The 19509-nt window shown below is 40.4% G+C and overlaps 1 protein-coding gene across 5 annotated transcripts in view; it reads left to right on the top strand.

Moving 5' to 3' along the window:
- ZNF568 (zinc finger protein 568) overlaps positions 1-19026 on the top strand; it is a 131487-nt gene extending 112461 nt beyond the window's left edge. For all 5 annotated transcript variants that reach the window (XM_013062735.2, XM_013062733.2, XM_013062731.2 and 2 more), the window contains 4 exons: positions 999-1051; positions 10246-10369; positions 11168-11263; positions 15485-19026. In XM_013062735.2, coding sequence (XP_012918189.1) covers positions 999-1051; positions 10246-10369; positions 11168-11263; positions 15485-16926 — 1715 coding nt within the window. In that variant the 3' untranslated portion in view covers positions 16927-19026. The remainder of the gene's footprint in view (positions 1-998; positions 1052-10245; positions 10370-11167; positions 11264-15484) is intronic.
- The last annotated feature ends 483 nt before the right edge of the window (positions 19027-19509 follow it).

Raw genomic sequence — 19509 nt, forward strand, 5'->3', positions numbered from 1 at the left:
GGGAAAGTTGGGAATGTCGAGGCCGCTACTCTTCCCTCGGGGGAGGGAGGTATCAGCCGTGCACCTCCACCGGGTGGGCGAGCGGTTTCAGGCTGGCGCTGGAGCTGGCTGGCGGTGTCTGGAGGTCAGAGGTGTCGCTGTGTGTGGTCTCCTGCCTGTGCACAAAGTCCGTGCGATACTCCCCGGACTGGATTGTGCACCCGACCTCCAGTGCGCGGCGACCACTGCCGGCGGGGCCGTGGTTAGGACACTAGGAATCTCTCTATGGCCCCGTGTGGGAGCCCCATGTGGCCGGCCACGTCGCCGGCTCTGCCTCTGGAGCTAGAACTGGAAAAGCGCCTCCCTTTGTACTTTCTTGGTCGACGTTGAGCCGGGTCAGCGAATGGATGGGTTGTGGGTCAGTCTCATAACCCGCATGCGTTTCGAGCCTTTTTAGTCCCAGTAGTCCCTGCTGGATTCTGGATTCCAGCCGAAACTGACGCAGAAACCGCCGCTCGCTCTTCAGCGCGGTGAATGGCCTTCTCCCCGGGGTTATTTCTGGTGTCCCAGGGTTTTGCAGAGCTTGGCCCTGGGAGCACTTCCTTCCACTCCCTGTGCTTTTACTCTGAGGGCTCAGGGGATCCAGGCCCATAATGGTGCCCCAGTTTTAGAGGACAGGAGTGTGAGATTCTGACTGATGGATCCACGTAGGTTGTGTTTTAGGGCCACAGATCTGGGCTCAGTCTAAGATACAGGGCCTGGAAGAACCCAGACAGGCTCCTATGGAGAAAGGAGGCCACAGTCTGGAGTTCTCTCCCAGGACTCCCATCTGGGCAGCTGAGGTGGCCTGCTTTGTGTGATGATGATAGGAGTGGAGGTGGGGTTACAGGCTTCTTTGGTTTTGGTTTCACCCTTGGTGCCTGGAGTGGAGCCAGGGTTTGCTGTGATTTGGCCTTCTCTGAGCTCCTGGAAGGTCTGTTGTCTCATAGTTTAACCCTTTTCCACCTTTTTCATTCTAGAAGAATCCAGAAGAGGAGAGAAAAGCCACTGTACATCAAAAGTCATGGCAGAGGTAAGTTGTATTTGGCACTCTACTTGGAAAGGGCTTCCTGGTTTTCAGAACAATGTCTTGTTTCAGGATTCTATCCAAAAGATTTACAGTAGTGATTTGGAAAAAGGGTAAGAGAGAAGGAAACTAAATTTATGGAGGAGTTTTCCTAAACCAGACAGAAATCTAAACCAGGGCTGTCTGCTTTGCATACATTGTCTCATCAATCTAGAATTTCCATTTCCCTGGATTTTATTAATTACCAGAACAGCTGTGACACATGTGCCTCACTGATTTGGCAGGGAAGTTAAAGAACAGAATGAGGTTACTCGCTTCAGCCTCACTAATTAATTTCTTTGTGGTCCGCTTCAGAGTCAACATGCAGTAGCCTGTTTGCTTCCAAATTTCTAACAGTCTGGAAGGCCTGCCTGCTCCTATCAGCTCTACATACTTTCTTCCCCCAAGATAGAAAGAACCTAATTGCTCTCTTTTTAATGACTAAAGTAATACAGGATTCTTGCAAAAATTTCAAAACTTGAGAAAGTTGATTAAGGAAGTTTGTCACCCATGGTCCCCCCATCTAGAGATAGTCATGATTAATATTTTCAAATTTTGTCTATACATATGTGTAGGTATGTAATTTTGTTTTCAGAATGGGATCATGCTACTGATAGAAGCAACCAGCTTGTAGTTTCAAGTTCTTTACATGTGTTATCTTGTTGAATCCACATTAATAACCCTTTAAGACAGGTATAACTGTGTATCTTCAATTCTGTTAAACTTCTTTGAAATCAAGACTGGTTTTGCAATTCTTGGCAAGTCATAGTTTCATCAGTGGTATTTTTTCTTTACTGGTGTAAGTAATGGTGGCTTTACAATCAGTGGTACCCCAGAATTGATGAAATACGGTATTATTTTAAGTTGACAGATAAGGAAATAAATTCTATTAAGTCACTCCAAAATTAAACAGTTAACAAGTAGTACAACTAGAATCCCTCTACTTTTGCCCATTTGTCAAGAGAGTGTTACCTTTTTTGGTTTATGTTGAACAAGTTTATATGTTAAACATATTCTCTGTCGTAAGTTTTGAAAATATTTTTTCACAGTTAATCTGTTTTGCATGTGTTTTAGATTCAGAGTTTTCAAAAAATGTTTTCTCCCTTTATCCCATGGCCTTCTCTACTGTAAATATGGAAAAGTCATTCAGGGGTGCCTGGGTGGCTCAGTCGGTTAAGCATCTGAAATTAAGAGTTAGACGCTCAAGTCATGATCTCAGGGTTGCAAGGTTGAGCCTGTGTCGAGCTCCATGCTGAGCATGGAGTCTAGTTGAGGTTCTCTCTCTCCCCCTTTCTTTCTGCTCCCCATTTGTATTCTCTAAATAAATAAACAAATAAAATCTTTTTTTAAAAAGTCATTCACATTTTCCTAAAGTACTTTGTCTTTTGCCCAAATGATTCCATCTTTAAGTATCTGGTGGAGATATGACCAGCAAATGTTGGCTGTAAAATTCCTAATTTGGGGTGTTTATTTAGATTTTTCTTTTCTGTGACTTTGGCGTTTTAAAGAATGGCATAATACTGGTAGTATGTTCAGGGTGTTTTCCTTGGATGTGTCTGAGTGTGGCTCTTCATTAATTCTGGTCAGTTAGTTCTCAAGGGTTCCTTTCTCTCAAAAGACTAATAAAATATTTTTTGTATTCTGGATTAATCTGTTTCTTTTCTCTGCCTTTTTTTCTGAATTCTGTGAGAACTTGTTGTGTTTGCTTTCCCATTCCCATCCTGGCTAGAACCTTCCTCAGATTCTCAGAGGAAAAACTACACCCTCCCCATCCAGTCTTAGCACATTTTGGTAAGGAAGGAACTCGAGCTTCCCTTGCCCTAAACCCTGGACAACTGTCCATTTCCCTTTATTTCCTCTCCTCAGAGTGGTGAATTGTCCTTTTTTACTTTCTTTCTTTCTTTTATTTAATTAATTAATTTATTTGTCAGAGAGAGAGAGCACAATCAGGGGGAAAGGCAGGCAGAGGGAGAGGGAGAAGCAGACTCCCCATGGATCCGGGTGCCCAATGCGGGACTCAATCCCAGGACCCTGGAATCATGACCTGAGCTGAAGGCAGCCGCTTAACCTACAGAGCCACCCAGGGCCCCCCCCTTTCTGTGTCTTCATGAGAAGCTGTGCACTGTTTAAAAAAAAAAATAATGGTAGAGTCTTACCTATTTTTCTATATGACCATGGACTTCGTCATAACTTCCTCTATATAATGTCATTATATAAGGTTTGGAGAATGTGATAGTGATGGAAATTCACCTGAATGTGTCCTTTAACTGGCAACCTGGAGTTCCCCCAACTCTTACCTCCTGGTCTCAATCCCATTGCTTCTGTGCCTTTCCAGTTCCCTGATCTCATGCCTTTAACCTCACTCCACTGTCTGCATGCCACATCAGACCTTTGTGTAGGGGTGGATAGTGTATTGTCTTCTAATGGGGCTCCCTGGCTCTACTTTTACTCCTTGCCTATGAAATAGTCCAGTCATGTCACATCCTTTATTGAGTGAATCCCTGTTACTTTTAGGACAAAGCTCTAACTCTTTCACATTTGTTATACATTTTCTATAAAGCACATTCTGTATTTATTGGAGCACCAATCCTAGTGTTGGAATAGAGCAGTAAGTGAGGATGCATTTAGTCCTGCCAGTGATGACCTGTCATCCAAGACCTTTCCATTCCATTTGCCACCCCTGCCCCCAGGCAATCCTATTAATGTGCATCTTTTTATTACTATGAGTTCATGCAAAATGATTATCGTGTGTTAAGACCCAATGTGATCAGTTTTCTGAATCCTCCAGATATGTCTGAGAAGAATGTGATAGTGATGGAAATTCACCTGAATGTGTGCTTAAACTGGCACATATTTGAATTTGGTGCATTATTCTATATATTACCATTAAATCAAGCTTGTTAATTTTGTTATTTTGTAATTTAAATAATTTCTGTTTTTACTGATTTTGTCTCGTGTCTGTCAGTTATTTCAAGTGATGTGTTCTCTCATAATGATGATGACTTGTCATAATTTTGTTCTTTTATTTATGTGTATGTGTGTCTCAATACATTTATTTTTTATTAGGAGTGTATATTTTCATCTTTTACCTCCAGTCTTTTTGGTTATTTATGTTTTGGTTGTATCTCTTGTAAACACCATTTGGGCTTTGGTTTTTGACCTTTGTCTTTTAATGAGATCATTTAGCCCATTAATACTAATTGCTAAAACAGGGGCACCTGGCTGTCTCAGTCAGTGGAGCGTGTGACTCTTGATCTTGGGGTTGTAAGTTCAAGCCCCATGTTGGATGCAGAAATTACTTATAAAATAAAGTCCTTTTTTTAAAAAATTGCTGATATAATTGAAAGTATCATTATTGGCTTAGTTTGTGCTTTTTAACCTACCTTTTCCATTTTGTTTTAACCTCTTTTCACCCCTGCGTGAATTTGAAAATTATAAACTAGTTTCAATTATTTAGTGATTACCTTAGAAATTTTAATGTATTTTATTTTTATTTTTTAAAATATTTTATTTATTTATTTGACAGACAGAGATCACAAGTAGGCAGAGAGGCAGGCAGAGAGGGGGGAAAGCAGGCTCTCCGCTGAGCAGAGAGCCCGACACGGGGCTCGATCCCAGGACCCCGGGATCATGACCTCAGCTGAAGGCAGAGGCTTTAACCCACTAAACCACCCAGGTTCCCCAAGAAATTTTAATGTATTTTAACTTAGTGTCCCAAACTAAAGAACATCTTTATGCTCTTGCTGAATGAATAGTATAGGGAACTAGGCTAATCTGATTAAACAATTTATATTGTTGTCAGATTTTTTTGTTGTTGTTTTAAAGATTTTATTTATTTATTTGATTGAGAGAGAGAGAGATCACAAGTAGGCAGAGCAGCAGGCAGACAGAGAGAAAGTAAAGCAGGCTCCCCACTGAGCAGAGAGCCCGATGCAGGGCTCGATCCCAGGACCCCAGGATCACGACCAGAGCTGAAGGCAGACGCTTAACTGACTGAGTTACCCAGGCGCCCCTGTTGTCAGATGTTTTAATTCTACCCTCTTTTTAATCCATAAAACATTTTTATTATTTTATATATTTTGATGTTAGCTTATCTCTCCACATATTTACCACTTTCTTTGTTCATTATTCTTATATCTTAAACCCTCTACCTTGGGATCATTTTCCTTCAGGTGGAAGTACATACTTTAATGAGTTTTGTGAGGGTTTTGATTTGGGTTGTTTTTTTTTTGAAAAATGTCTTGATTTGCCCCCATTTGTGAAAGGTAATTTTCTCTCAGCTAACTGAAGCAGATTGCTGTCTTCTGGTTTATACTGTTGCTATTGAATAACCATTTGTCAATCAGACTGGTGTTTCTGTGTAGATAATCTGTCTTTAATCTCAAATTGCTTCTAACATATTCTCTTTTGTTTTTAGTGCTCTGCAGTTTTGGTATAATTGTCTAGGGTTTCTTTCTATTTATTCTCCTTGAGATTCATTGGGCTTCTGAATAATGCTTTCTTTTTTTCTTTTTTTAAGGTAGTAGATTTCTTTAGATTATAGGAAGTTTTATGGTTCTGTTCTTTTTTTTTTTTTTTAAGATTTATTTATTTATTTGTCAGAGAAAGAGAGCATAGGCAGGCAGAGTGGCAGGCAGAGGCAGAGAGTGAAGCAGGCTTCCTGTTGAGCAAGAAGCTCGATGCGGGGGGTGCCTGGGTGGCTCAGTGGGTTAAAGCCTCTGCCTTTGGCTCAGGTCATGATCCCAGGGTCCTGGGATCAAGCCCTGCATCGGGCTCTCTGCTTGGTGGAGAGCCTGCTTCCCCCTTTCTTTCTCTGCCTGCCTCTCTGCCTATTTGTGATCTCTCTCTGTCAAATAAATAAATAAAATCTTTAAAAAAGAAGAAGAAGAAGAAGAAGCTTGATGCAGGACTCGATCTCAGAACCCTGGGATCATGACCTGAGCAGAAGGCAGACGCATAATTGACTGAGCCACCCAGGCATCCTGAATAATGCTTTCTTTTGCTAGTTCTGAAAATTTCTTAGCCATTAGGCCTTTTTTTTTTTTTTTTTAATAATCGAGCTCTGTGCCTAGTGTGGGGCTTACACTCACCACCCCAAGATCAAGAATCATATGCTCTACCAACTGAGCCACTAGGTGCCCCCATTAGTTCTTCATTTACTGCCCCTGCTATCAAAAAGGACAACGTGGAAATGAAGAGAGCATTCTGCACAATCTTTTTTTGTATCTGTAGTCCAGTAATTTTTCTCTTTGGAGGTATTTATTCTAGCCTGTGTATGACTTAATTTTAAATATTAGGGGTTTTTTGCTCTAGAAATAATTTTTCCTTTTTTTTTTTTTTTTTTTTTAAAGATTTTATTCATTTGTTTTTGAGAGTGAGAGAACACAATGCAGGGGCAGAGGGAGAAGGAGATTCCCCACCAAGTGGGGAGCCTGAGGTGGGGCTCAATCACAGGACTCTGGGATCATGACCTGGGCTGAAGGTAGACGTTTAACCTACGAGCCACCCAGGTGCCACTATTTTTTCCTTTTAAATCTTCCTGTCATTTGGAGTGCCTAGGAGCTCAGTCAGTTAAGCATCTACCTTCAGCTCAGGTCATGATGGGATCCAGTCCAGCTTGGACTCCTTGCTCAGTGAGGAGCCTGCTTCTCCCTCTGCCTGCCACTCCCCCTGCTTATGCTCACTTGTGCTCTCTCTCTCTCTCTCTGACAAATAAATAAAGTCTTTAAAAAAAAAAATCTACCTGTCATTTTTGTGGTTTTGTTTCTCACCATCTTGCCCCTTTTTTGTAACACACCTGTTTTGTATGAATCTTTGGAGATGTGACTTTTTTTCCTTAACATTTTATTTTGTTGTGGAAAGTTTAAAATATAGTGGAAATTTGAAACAATTGCATGATTGATTTTCCTGACTCTCTGATCCTGGAATTATGCCTCTGTGCATGTTTTATTTTTATTTAGGGGAAATTCATGTAACATAAATTAACCATTTTATAGTGTACAATTTAGTGGTGTGTAGGCATTTCCTTGAAATTCTGTTTATGGATTCTTGAGGCCTGGTTGAATGTTGTTCTTCTAGGCCAGGTCTGTGTTTCCTTCCACCAAGAGCACTGCCAAACCAGAGCCACCTTAAAGTAGGTTTATATAGTGAAAAGAAGGGCCATCTGTACCCCAGTGTTTATAGCAGCAATGGCCACGGTCCCCAAACTGTGGAAAGAACCAAGATGCTCTTCAACGGACGAATGGATAAGGAAGATGTGGTCCATATACACTAAGGAGTATTATGCCTCCATCAGAAAGGATGAATACCCAACTTTTGTAGCAACATGGATAGGACTGGAAGAGATTATGCTGAGTGAAATCAGTCAAGCAGAGACAGTCAATTATCATATGGTTTCACTTATTTGTGGAGCATAACAAATAGCATGGAGGACATGGGGAGTTAGAGAGGAGAAGGGAGTTGGGGGAAATTGGAAGGAGAGGTGAACCATGAGAGACTATGGACTCTAAAAAACAATCTGAGGGGTTTGAATTGGTGGGTGGGTGGGAGTTTGGGGTACCAGGTGGTGGGTATTATAGAGGGCATGGATTGAATGGAGCACTGGGTGTTGTGAAAAAATAATGAATACTGTTATGCCGAAAATAAATAAAAAATAAATTAAAAAAAAGGTAGGTTTATAGATGACAAGTTTTATGGATTCACCTTTGTAATGTGCATGTGAGCCACAGACCTGTGGGAGAGCTGACTTGTGATTATAATTCCTCAGGAGAAAATATTTTTCTTCTACCAAGTGCCAGGATTCAAGTCAGGCTGTTTTCCTTGTAGCATCCAAAAATGGGAGTGTTGCTATTTTTTCTGTATTTTGTGGGGATGGTCTAGATGTCCCAGGTCTTTGTAGTATAGAACCATTTAAACTCCCATCTTGACCAGCTTTAGGCTTGGTTTTCTCTCCACCGATTCTCTGAATGTCAAAGCTCACGGTCGTCTTGGCTCTGCACACTTTTATTGGTTCCCAGTTTGATTCAGTTTTAGCTTCTGAAGATTACTTTCCTTCTTCGGCAGATCATCATTGCATCCCAAAATGTTTTTAATATTCAGAACGTTATTTTTCACTGGTGATTTGGTCATGGTAACCAGTCCCTGCCGAGCTTGATGTCCTGTGATTGTCTCTACTTTTCTGTTTTTCCTTCCTGCTTCTGAGCTTTTTAAGGGCAGGTGCTGGATCTAAATCATCACATCCCCAAGTCCCCACACAGAGCCAGAGTCATGGGAAATTTTTATATTATCAAATAAATGCATTTTGTTTGCAGAACTGCTTCTTTCCTTCCTCTCCTTTCTACCTTTAATTTTCCCTCATAGAAGGCTGTGCTCTGTAGTGACACACAGAGCAGACCAAGCATCTTCTGCTTGACAAGTAGAGAGCCCAGTTCAGGATTTTCTTGTAGGCGCTTCAGAAATGGCTGCATCTGTGAGAGCCAGAAGTGGAAGACTATCAGCTACAGAGTTGGAGAAATCCAGATTCAAAACCCAGCAGTGCCACTGCTAACTGCAGATTTAAATAAATGACTTCACTTATTTGAACTAAAGTTTCCTTTGAATTAGGATTTACGGGCTTCTTCTGAGGATTCAGACATAGAAGTCACCAGAAACTTAAACTGCTAAAATGCAGTAATTGTACTTGCGATGCAGTGAACAGTGACTATCAGCAACAAGGCTAGGGGTAGCAGTGAGAGGGAATAATGTCAATTAAGAAAGCCAAGTTTAGAAAACGTGATCTTCATTGGGAACCAGAGTATGTTGGCCACAAAGATTCTGAGAATTGTGGTTTCTTATAAAGCCAATGTAACCTGTGTCCTGATGGTTGAGCTTTGCCAAGACTACTTAGGACCTGCTGGTGCTGGTCTGGCTCAGTAGTGGTGATTCTGGACAGGGTCTTTGTGGTAAGAGATTTCATTCGGGGAATGAATCCCAGTTCTGGGATGTGGGAACAAAGCTAAGGAGGTACCTGCTAAACTGAGTCTGTTAGGCGAGGGAGAGGGTGGAGACCTCTGTTGCAGAAACTGTTGTCCAGGGCTGGGCCTGCCCAAGTATTCTGTGCTCCTGGGCCTGGGGGCTCCACCATATCTTTGGGATGCCTGCATGACTGAGGAGCTCAGTGTCTTTCAGGTCGTAGAACAAGGATCTACCCGGGGCAGGTCAGAACAGGCTCTTCTGGGGCTCAGGTCAGTTGGGAAGGTTGGTTCCTCTAAATACATTATATATAGTTGGATTCTCAGGGGTTCAGGGCAGGCAAAGTTTTGTTACCCTCCCTCAAATCAAGAAAGATACTCATGGAGAGAGAGAGAGAAGGAGAGACACACACACACTTTTGTAGTATATGTTCATCCTGGGTCACATCAGTGTGAGTCTGGATCTTCCTCCCATCAGTTCTGGCAGATCAGGAACATGGAGAGTATAGTGAAGGACAATTTACAGGAACAGGAACATTGTAGCCAGATATGTAAAAATTGTTGAGGAGAGAAGACTCATACTGCAAAAGAACTTTAGAGAACTTGTGCAACCTAGTACCCCAAAATAAGAACATTGATGTCTATTTTAGAATTTTTGGTCACATGGAAAACTGCTCAGGCTTTAATATTCTGGCATATTTATGGGCATGTGTTTTTAAGACGTTATTAAATTGTAAGTTGCAAAGCATCATAGAAATCACCAAGTTATATTCAAATCCTATTTTCAGAAATAGAAATTTTATAAAATATTTTTTGAATGATTCAGAGTTTTAAGAAGTTTTTCTTTATTGGGAGAATGGGAAGGAGATAGCCACAGGTGTTGTGCAGTGAACATAGAGTATGCTTGCATGTATAGTTTTATTTAATTGGGAAACACCAGTTGTCTGAACTTTGGTTATTCCCAGACTAGGGGAGGTTAATGGAAGAGGATAGAGCCCAAGAGGTTACTCCTGTAGTCCCAGGCATGCTTAAGCATGATGTGTGCACCAAGAATGGTCTCTCTTGTTTCTACACTGAAGGGCCCAGCACGGCCTGTTTTGTCAACATTGTTACCTTACTAAATTGCCTTCTCCATTTTTTTTTTTTAATTCCCTAGTAAAGATTTTGCCTGTCAATTTAAAAAATAATAAATATATCGATCTGTGGTTTCAGGGCTTCACGTTCAAAGATGTGGCCATTTACTTCTCTCAAAAGGAGTGGGAATGCTTGCACTCTGCCCAGAAGGGTTTGTACTGCGATGTAATGCTGGAGAATTATAACAACCTGATCTCACTGGGTAAGTTATGTGCCTCCCCCCCCCCAAATTCAGAATTGGTCTTCTGGAATTTTACTTTCTTTGTTATGGATTTCTCATGAGTGCTTCTCAAATGCTTGGCTGAATTAATGATTCTTGTTGCTTCCCAAAAAAGGGATTATCCCTTATGAAGTTAGAGTTGGCTGCTCCAGGGGTGCCTGGTGGTTTAGTTGTTCAGTGTCTGCCTTCAGCTCAGGTCAAGATCCCTGGGTCCTGGGATTGAAACCTGCATCAGGCTCCCTGTTAGCGAGAAGCCTGCTTCTTCCTCTCCCACTCCCCCTGCTTATGTTCCCTCGCGCGCTCTCTCTCTCTCTGTCAAATAAATAAATAATCTTAAAAAATAATAATAATTGACTGTTCCATTGGACAACTTTTCTTTTTTGTTTTGCTCCTCTGACCTTCACCCCTTCTGTTGATCTTTAACCTGTTTACTCTTTCTTGATAATCAGGGATTGATTTTTAGGGGCGTCTGGTGGCTCAGTGGGTTAAAGCCTCTGCCTTCGGCTCTGGTCATGATCCCAGGGTCCTGGGATTGAGCCCCGCATCAGGCTCTCTGCTCCGCTGGGATCCTGCTACCTCCTCTCTCTCTGCCTGCCTCTCTTGACTACTTGTGATCTCTGTCTGTCAAATAAATAAATAAAATTGTCAATAAATAAATAAATAAATTTTAAGAGATAATCATGGATTGATTTTAATTCTGGTGTATATACAATAACATTGTCTGTTTTTGTTTGTTTGTTTGTTTGTGTTTGTTTGTTTATTTGTTTGTTTTTTGAGCAGGACTTTCTGATTCTAAGCCAGATGTGATCTCCTTATTGGAGCAGGGGAAGGAGCCCTGGGTGGTTAAAAATCAGGATAAAAAAGAATGGTGCCCAGGTGAGTGATGGTGACTCCTGTCAGGACAACTGTGGCAGGTGGTCACCCAGGGGGCCAGTGAGAAAGCAACACGGCTGAGCTGTTAGTAGGAAAGCTGGCTGAAAAGGTCCGAGATCTGGAGAAAAAAGGAAGGATATCTCAGCATGAGGGCTCAGATTTTCTCTCTGCTTACCACTCTTGCTACGCTTCCTCATATTTGCTTCTGATTTCAGGAAGGAAGCACTTTCCTCCTTCGCATGAGACAACCATTTTCCCAGCACTTTGGGTCCAGTTTTGTCCTCTTTAAAGCAGCTAGCTCTATTAATAAAGATAGAAATCACATATCCTAAAATTCACTTAAAGTTTCCTGTTTAGTGGTTTTTAATACAGTAACAGAGTTTTGCAACTGTGACAACCATTTAATTTTAGAATCTTTTCATCACCCTAAAATGAAATCCCATACCTATAAGCAGTCAGTCCCCACACCTAGCCCTAGCCCTTTATTTCTGTAAGGTTGGTAGTGTTATCCCTCCTTCATTCCTGATACCAGTATTTGTCTTCTTTCCTTTTTTTTTTCTCTTGGTCAGTATGGCTAAAAGTTTGACAGTTTTGTTGGTTTCCCTGTTCTCCTTTTTCTATTTTGTTAATCTGCCTTCTAATCTTTGTTATTTTCTTCCTTCTGGTATCTTTGGGTTTACTTTGTCCTTTATCTAGTTCCATAATCTGATTTGAAATCTTTATTGGGTTTTGTGGGGGGGAGGTTTAATACAGGCATTTTAAGCTATAAATTTCCCTTTAGAATCTGTTTTAACTGTACCCCATAAGTTTTGGTGTGTTAAGTTTTCCTTTCATCCACCTGAAGCATTTTCTAATTTCTCTTCTGATTTCTTCCTTGACCCATCAGTTATTTAAGAACATGTTGTTTTTTCTTTCCTTGTTGATCTTCTGGCTAGTTGATCTATCCATTATTAAAAGAGCATTAAAGTCTTCAATTTGTTGAATTGTCCGTTTTTCTTCCATTCTGTTTTTGCTTCATCTACTTTGGGGCTCTCTTATTAGGTACATACATGCTTATAACTTTTACCATTTCTGTTTTAGCTTTTTATTTTGAAATAATTTAAGATTCAAAAGAGTTACAAAAATAATACAGAGAGTTCCCTTACACCCTACTCAGCTTTCCTAATGATAACATCTTACCTATTCCTAGTACACTGTCAAAACCAGGAAATTGATGTTGACAGAATAGTAGTGGTGAAACTATAAGTAAACCTTATTCAGAGGTCACTGATTTTCACATACTCTAATTTATTTTTATTTTTTTGGTGTATATTACTATGAAATTTTATGACATGTATAGATTTATATAACTATTACCACAATTGGGATACAGAACCTTCAGCATTTTAGATGTTTTTATAAAATATTTTTGAAACACGCGGTGCCTGGGTGGCCAGTAGGTTAAGCCTCTGCCTTCGGCTCAGGTCATGATCCCAGGGTCCTGGGATTGAGCCCCACATCAGGCTCTCTGCTTAGAAGGGAGCCTGCTTTCCCTCCTCTCTCTGCCTGCCTCTCTGCCTACTTGTGATCTCTGTCTGTCAAATAACTAAATAAAATCTTTAAAAATATATATATATTTGAAACAGTGGTATAAGGCTTAGTTGAATAAAGCCAGATACATAACTTTTAGAGTCAGCATTGTTTTGGTTGTATAAAAAGGATGCTACAGAATATTTGGAATGAAATAAAAGGTAACCATGAATAATCTAGGAAGTAGCTAGGGTCAAGAAGTATGCTGATTTAAGGACTGATTTAAATTCCTAATCACTGATGACCCTGCAGGTTTTCTTTTTTAGAAAACTGGCCTGTACAATGGCTGGAGAAATGATGGTCTTTGGGGGAGAAGGTTATGGGTAAGGGTCTGCTGTGAAAGAATATTAGGGGCTGAATATTACCAATATTAGTAATATTACTAACATTACTAATAGAATATTACCATACTGGTAAGTCATTTCAGATCTTGGCAAAGGATACAAAGCTGGAAGGAGCAGTAGTAGAATCTAGGTGGTATGGTGGAAATGCTGTAGAAGGTAGAGGAACCTATTCATTGAAGGCCCTGAGGAGAGAAGTTATTGGGTGGGTGTCCTGGTAGACCTGAATGGAGGTCCACATCATGCAGGCCCTTCTCAACCCATGCCTAGGACTTTGGATTTTTTCCCTTAAGGACACTTGGCAGCCATTGAAGGTTTTAAACAAGATGAGAACATGATTGGATTGGATTTCTAAGACCTCTCTCTGGCTGCCCTGTACAGATTGAATCAGAGGATTCATGAGTGAAAATGGTATAACTTGCTAGGAAGGAGCCTGTTTGGGAAGTCCAGGTGATTTTGCCTTGTGCTAGAATGAGACCATGGAGGAGGGAAAGCAGAGAGACTCACGGTCGATTTAGGGGAATGATTCTGTAGCTCTGAAGAGTGCACAGGAGAGGAGCAACGGGAGCATCCCTGATGAATGTTACTTTTTGATTTGAGCATTCCTTTAAGGTCCAAATTTATTATTTGAATCCATGCTTTTTATAGCTTTCCTTTTCTACCAGATTTTTTTCCCAAAATATTTAAAATAGTAGCATCTTCTGACATCTCTGGAACTTCCCATACAGCATAAAATACCAACATCATTTTATCAATCATATAGACCTTGCTTCTCCCTCTCCTACTCCCCCTGCTTGTGCTCACTCTCTCACTCCCTCTTGTGTGCCAAATAAATAAAATCTTTTTATTTATTTATTTAGATTTTATTTGTTTATTTGACAGAGACACAGTGAGAGAGGGAACTCTTCTCTCAAGGAACAAGCAGGGGAAGTGGGAGAGGGAGAAGCAGGCTTTGCTCTGAGCAGGGAGCCTGATGTGGGGCTCGATCTCAGGACACTAGGATCATGATGCCTAATGACTGAGCCACCCAGATGCCCGAAATAAATAAAATCTTTAAAAAATAATGTTGGAGGGGCGCCTGGGTGGCTCAGTGGGTTTAAGCCTCTGCCTATGACGTGTAGATTTATATAACTATTACCACAATTGGGATACAGGACCTTCAGCATTTTAGATATTTTTATAAAATATTTTTGAAACACGGGGTGCCTGGGTGGCTCAGTGGGTTAAGCCTCTGCCTTCGGCTCAGGTCATGATCTCATGGTCCTGGGATCGAGCCCCACACCAGGCTCTCTGCTTGGCCTGCTTCCCTTCCTCTCTCTCTGCCTGCCTCTCTGCCTCCTTGTGATCTCTGTCTGTAAAATAAACAAATAAAATCTTTAAAAAAAAATAATAATAATGTTGGAGAAATCAATAAAATGATACGTGATAAGGGCACTGCTAAAAAATACAGTAGAGTAATAAGGGGCGTGTTTTGTAAAGAGTGGCCTCATGTTTGAGTAGAGATTAGAATGAAGTATTTAAGCCATGTCGATATCTTAGGGAAGAGGCAGAGATTCTGAAGGAGAAATGTGCTTCACAAGTTTGAAGAACATCCAGTTGGTTACGGAGCTGGAGCAGAGTCAGCTGAAGGGAGGAGATTTGCAGTTAAGACCACAAAGAGAGTAGTGTGGGACAAGGGGACAAGTTCAGGGAGGGTTTTATAGACCACATAGGGACTTGGACTTTTACTTGGCCAAAGAGGGAAATCCAGTGGAGACTTTGAGGCAGACAAAAGGCTTAATCTAACTTAACATGAACACTCTTGCCACTGTGTTAGGTATGGGATATTAGGAGGGCAGCAGGGAAAGTAGAGAGACCTGTTAAGAAAGTGTGTTAACCTGGTGAGAGATGGCTTTGGACAAGGTAGTAGAGATACTGGTAGAGAGAAGTAGTCAAGATCCGGATATATTTTGAAGCTAGAGATGAGAAGACTTGCTTGCTGTTAGATGTAATTAATGTCTTCCTCCTTTAGATTCTCATTTCGTTGGTCTTAGGTGGTTCCTGGACATCGTATTTGTAATGTTCCTCAACTGATTCTGATTTTCACCAGAGGTGAAGAACTACTTCCTTCACAAGGTCCCCTCATATTCTCTATTCTCTTCTCCCCTGACCCTTGACCCTGGGCTCTCCCCCCCCCCCCGCTCACCCTGCCAAACTTCAGTGCTGTGTTAAGAGTTATTTAAATTATTCACTATTTATAGTTTGTCATTTCTACCTTAGAACTTCCCTTCTCCTGCCACATGAAAATACCTCCTATTTTCTTGTTACCTTACAGATTGGGAGTCCAGAAGAGAAACCAAGAATTTATGTCCAAAGGAGCACAGTTATGAAATTAAATCATTGCACCTGGAGATAAAAAGACTCACAAGCTCCGACCTTGAGTGCACTAGGTTTGGAAATAGCAGAGAAATCAAATGCCACTTGGAGAAACAACAGGAGGGACATTTCAGACAACCTGTTATAACTTCTGAGGAAAGGTTCACTTCCACTCAGAACACAGTTCATACAGTGCCTCAGACAGTTCACACCAGAGTGAAAACCTACGAATGCAAGAGATGTAAGGAAACTTCCAGGTGCCTGTCACACCATATTCAACATGAAAGAAATCGTAATAAGGAAAAAGACTCTAAATGTGGAGAATGTGGGAAAGCCTTTAGTAGTAAGTCAGACTTGATTAAGCATCAGAGAATTCATGAAAGCAAAAAAAGTAAAGAAAATAAGAAATGTGCTGTTATCCATGGCTCTGAAACAACTAAACCTCAGAGCATTAATACTAGTGAGAAACCTTATAAATGTAAGGAATGTGGGAAAGCCTTTCATTCTAACTCACAACTTAGGAAACATCAAAAGATCCACATAGGTGAGAAACCCTATAAATGTAAGGAGTGTGGGAAGGCCTTTCCGTCTACCTCACAACTTAGTTTACATCAGAGAATTCATACTGATGAGAAATACTATGAATGTAAGGAATGTGGGAAAGCCTTTACCCGTCCCTCACATCTTCTTCGACATCAGAGAATCCATACTGGTGAGAAACCCCATAAATGTAAGGAATGTGGGAAAGCTTTCCGTTACGACACGCAACTTAGTCTTCATCAGATAATTCATACTGGTGAGAGACGCTATGAATGTAAGGAGTGTGGAAAGGTATATAGTTGTGCCTCACAACTGAGTCTACATCAAAGAATTCATACTGGTGAGAAACCTCATAAATGTAAGGAATGTGGGAAAGCTTTTATCTCTGATTCCCATCTTATTCGACATCAGAGTGTTCATACTGGTGAGAAACCATATAAATGTAAAGAATGTGGGAAGGCCTTTCGTCGTGGCTCGGAACTTACTCGACATCAGAGAGCTCACACTGGTGAGAAACCCTATAAATGTAAGGAATGTAAAATGGCCTTTACTTGTAGCACAGAACTTATTCGACATCAAAAAGTTCACACTGGTGAGAGACCCCATAAATGTAAGGAATGTGGGAAGGCCTTTATTCGAAAGTCAGAACTTACTCATCATGAGAGAAGTCATAGTGGTGAAAAGCCCTATAAGTGTAAGGAATGTGAAAAAGCCTTTGGTCGTGGCTCAGAACTTAATCGACACCTGAAAATTCATACTGGTGAGAAACCTTACAAATGCAAGCAATGTGGGAAGGCCTTTATTCGTGGTTCACACCTTAGTAAACATCAAAGAATTCACACAGGAAAGAGGAGTGAATGAAGTGGAGTGGGAAGGCTCAAAATTTTATGGACCTCTGCAAAGTCAAACTAGTAAAACACGAAAACCCCTGTGATTTTAAGGAATGTGGGATAGCCTTTGAAAATAACTTAATATCGGAGCTAACACTGTGGATACAGGGCCTTTATTTGAGGGCCATAATTTATTTGACATGTGTTAATGTTGATATACTTTATAAATGTTAGGGATTGAGAGGGTTCTATTTATGTTTCAAAATTTATTAGATATCAAGGTTCAATTGATATAAAAGTGAAAAAACTCCTTGAATGTAAGGAAAGTGGGAAGGCTTTGGAAGGCAGTTAATGTGTCAGAGACTGTCATACCAACAATTCACAACATCAAGGTCATTTGGCCTGGGGGAAATCAAGAGGATTTATAATATAAATATCATAAATATAGGAGACCAATTTGTTTTAGCTAACAAATTACTCATCTCACTTCATACTTGAGGAAGACTGCAGTAATGTTAAAAATGCAGCTGATTCTTCCATCCCACTCAGATCTTAAATATTTGCAAGCTTTTCCTCTAAAATTAGCTTAAACTGAGGCAGAGTGGTAAAGGATTTAAGCAATGCTCAGTCTTACTTGCCTTTTAGGGCAAATTACTTAACTAGATCTAAACTTTCTCAGTTATAAATTAATGTTAGCACCATCTTATTAGCATTATAAGATTAAATAATTACATTATATCCCATAGAATATTGTGTGGCTCATTGAAAGTGAGTTAAATAGCTGCTTCTATTTATTTTCATATTTGTGGATAGAGATCATATGAGAGGAAGGCTTTTATGTGTACCATGACTATGGGAGCATCTTCTATCATCTTTTGAATGTCAGGTAATTCCTTCTGGAGAATAATTGAAAACCAAACTTTTTGTTCACCTTGCCCTCTTGCCTCACTAGGGGAAAGAAAATCAAGGCAAGTTACAGTTTGGAGTGAATGACAAACAACTCCATGTTGAAAGTTGTAGGATGCAATAGAGCTATCCTTAGGAAAATTAACTTCTTTTAATATGTGTAGAAAATATGGACAGTTAATGGCCACAATTCATTGTCAGTGCACTGTACTTGGTGCACAGTGTGTTCTAATAGGTTCCCTGGAAACACTTGTTGAAATCTGAGGAATGAGAGAGTGAATGAATAAGCAGTCAGCTCTAGTGTGTAGAAAAGCTCTAACCAGTTAAGAGCAAAGCCAAAAACAAAGCAACAACAACAACAATCCTTGAAAACTTCCTGAGGTGGGAGGAAAAAACCCTCAAGCATCATGAATGAGAGGAAATGTAACTAAAAAAAGGAGTTTTAAAGAAAAAAGGCAATATTGTTGTGACAGACACTGTTGGTTGCCTATCTGGTGGTGTTAGCCATTCTCCCTTTGCCAGGACTGCCCGCTGCTCATCTAAAGTCTAGGTCTTGCTCTCCTAGTTTGCTTTGCATCTGGGCATGTGTAACAGTCCTAGCCATACAAGATCTGAACAAAATTCTGCAAGTAGGCTTCAGGTTAAATTTTCTTGCCCAACAAAATAGGAGGAAATAGTCCTCTCATATACAGGATGCATGTCTGTATGTCTGTGTGATACCGGAATTGTGGCCATTTTGCTACCGGAGGGGTGAAAGGCTGCGATTGATAAGCAGGATAGATTGGAATTACCTGCATCCTTGACGTTGTTGAACTGAGGAAACGATGCAGAGCTGCCCTGCCCCTGAATTTTGAGTAAAATAACAAACTTCGTATCTCTTTTAAGTTTATACTCAATTTTTTATGATAGACCTGAGTCCTGGGGAAAAAATATATGTGTGTGTGTGTGTACACCTTTAATTTAGTAAGATGAGGAAATGTTTATATTCAACTTTTTATACTATATCTGAAAATGTGGAAGAGCATTATTAAATATTTTTTAAACGGGTACACATATATTCTACTTTGCTTTAGTAAGACATGGGAAATGGTTTTTATATGCTTTTTACATTCAGCATTGTATTGTGGGTTTGTATATTCAGCTCTTTAAAGCATGGCTGAAATCTTGAAAGAGTATTTTTCTGAGTAAAGTAAGAACCAATTAAAAAAGTTCTCAAGACTTAAAAGTTGTATTCTAATTTTATAGAACATGTTTTACCAAAAAAAAAAAAGGTGTATTGTAAAGATTTTTTAAAAACCTGTCGGGGTGCTTGACTGGCTCAGTCTGAAGGTCATGCAACTTTTTTTGTTCTATTTGTTTGAGAGCGAGAACAAGCAAGAGCCAGAGGTTCAGAGGGATGAGAAGAAGCAGACTCCCTGCTGAGGACCCCAGGATCATGAACTGAGCCTAAGGCAGATGTTTAACCAACTGAGCCACTCAGGCAGCCCAAAGAGCATGCAATTCTTGATCTTGGGGTCATGAGTTCAAGACCCACACTGGGTGTAGAGATCATAAATGAAATAAAAAAAAAAAACTACACTTATTCTCTGAATTGCCAATACCAATAGCCTTCGATACTTTCTGCCATACTCAAGAAGCATGCCCATGTTTAGAAAGTTTGTTTTGGTGGTGGTGGTGGTGGTGTATATGTGTGTGTTTAGCATGGTTG

This window comes from Mustela putorius, unplaced genomic scaffold (assembly GCF_011764305.1).
Source record: "Mustela putorius furo isolate JIRA1106 unplaced genomic scaffold, ASM1176430v1.1 tig00000174_pilon_pilon_pilon, whole genome shotgun sequence".
Lineage (NCBI taxonomy): Eukaryota > Metazoa > Chordata > Mammalia > Carnivora > Mustelidae > Mustela > Mustela putorius.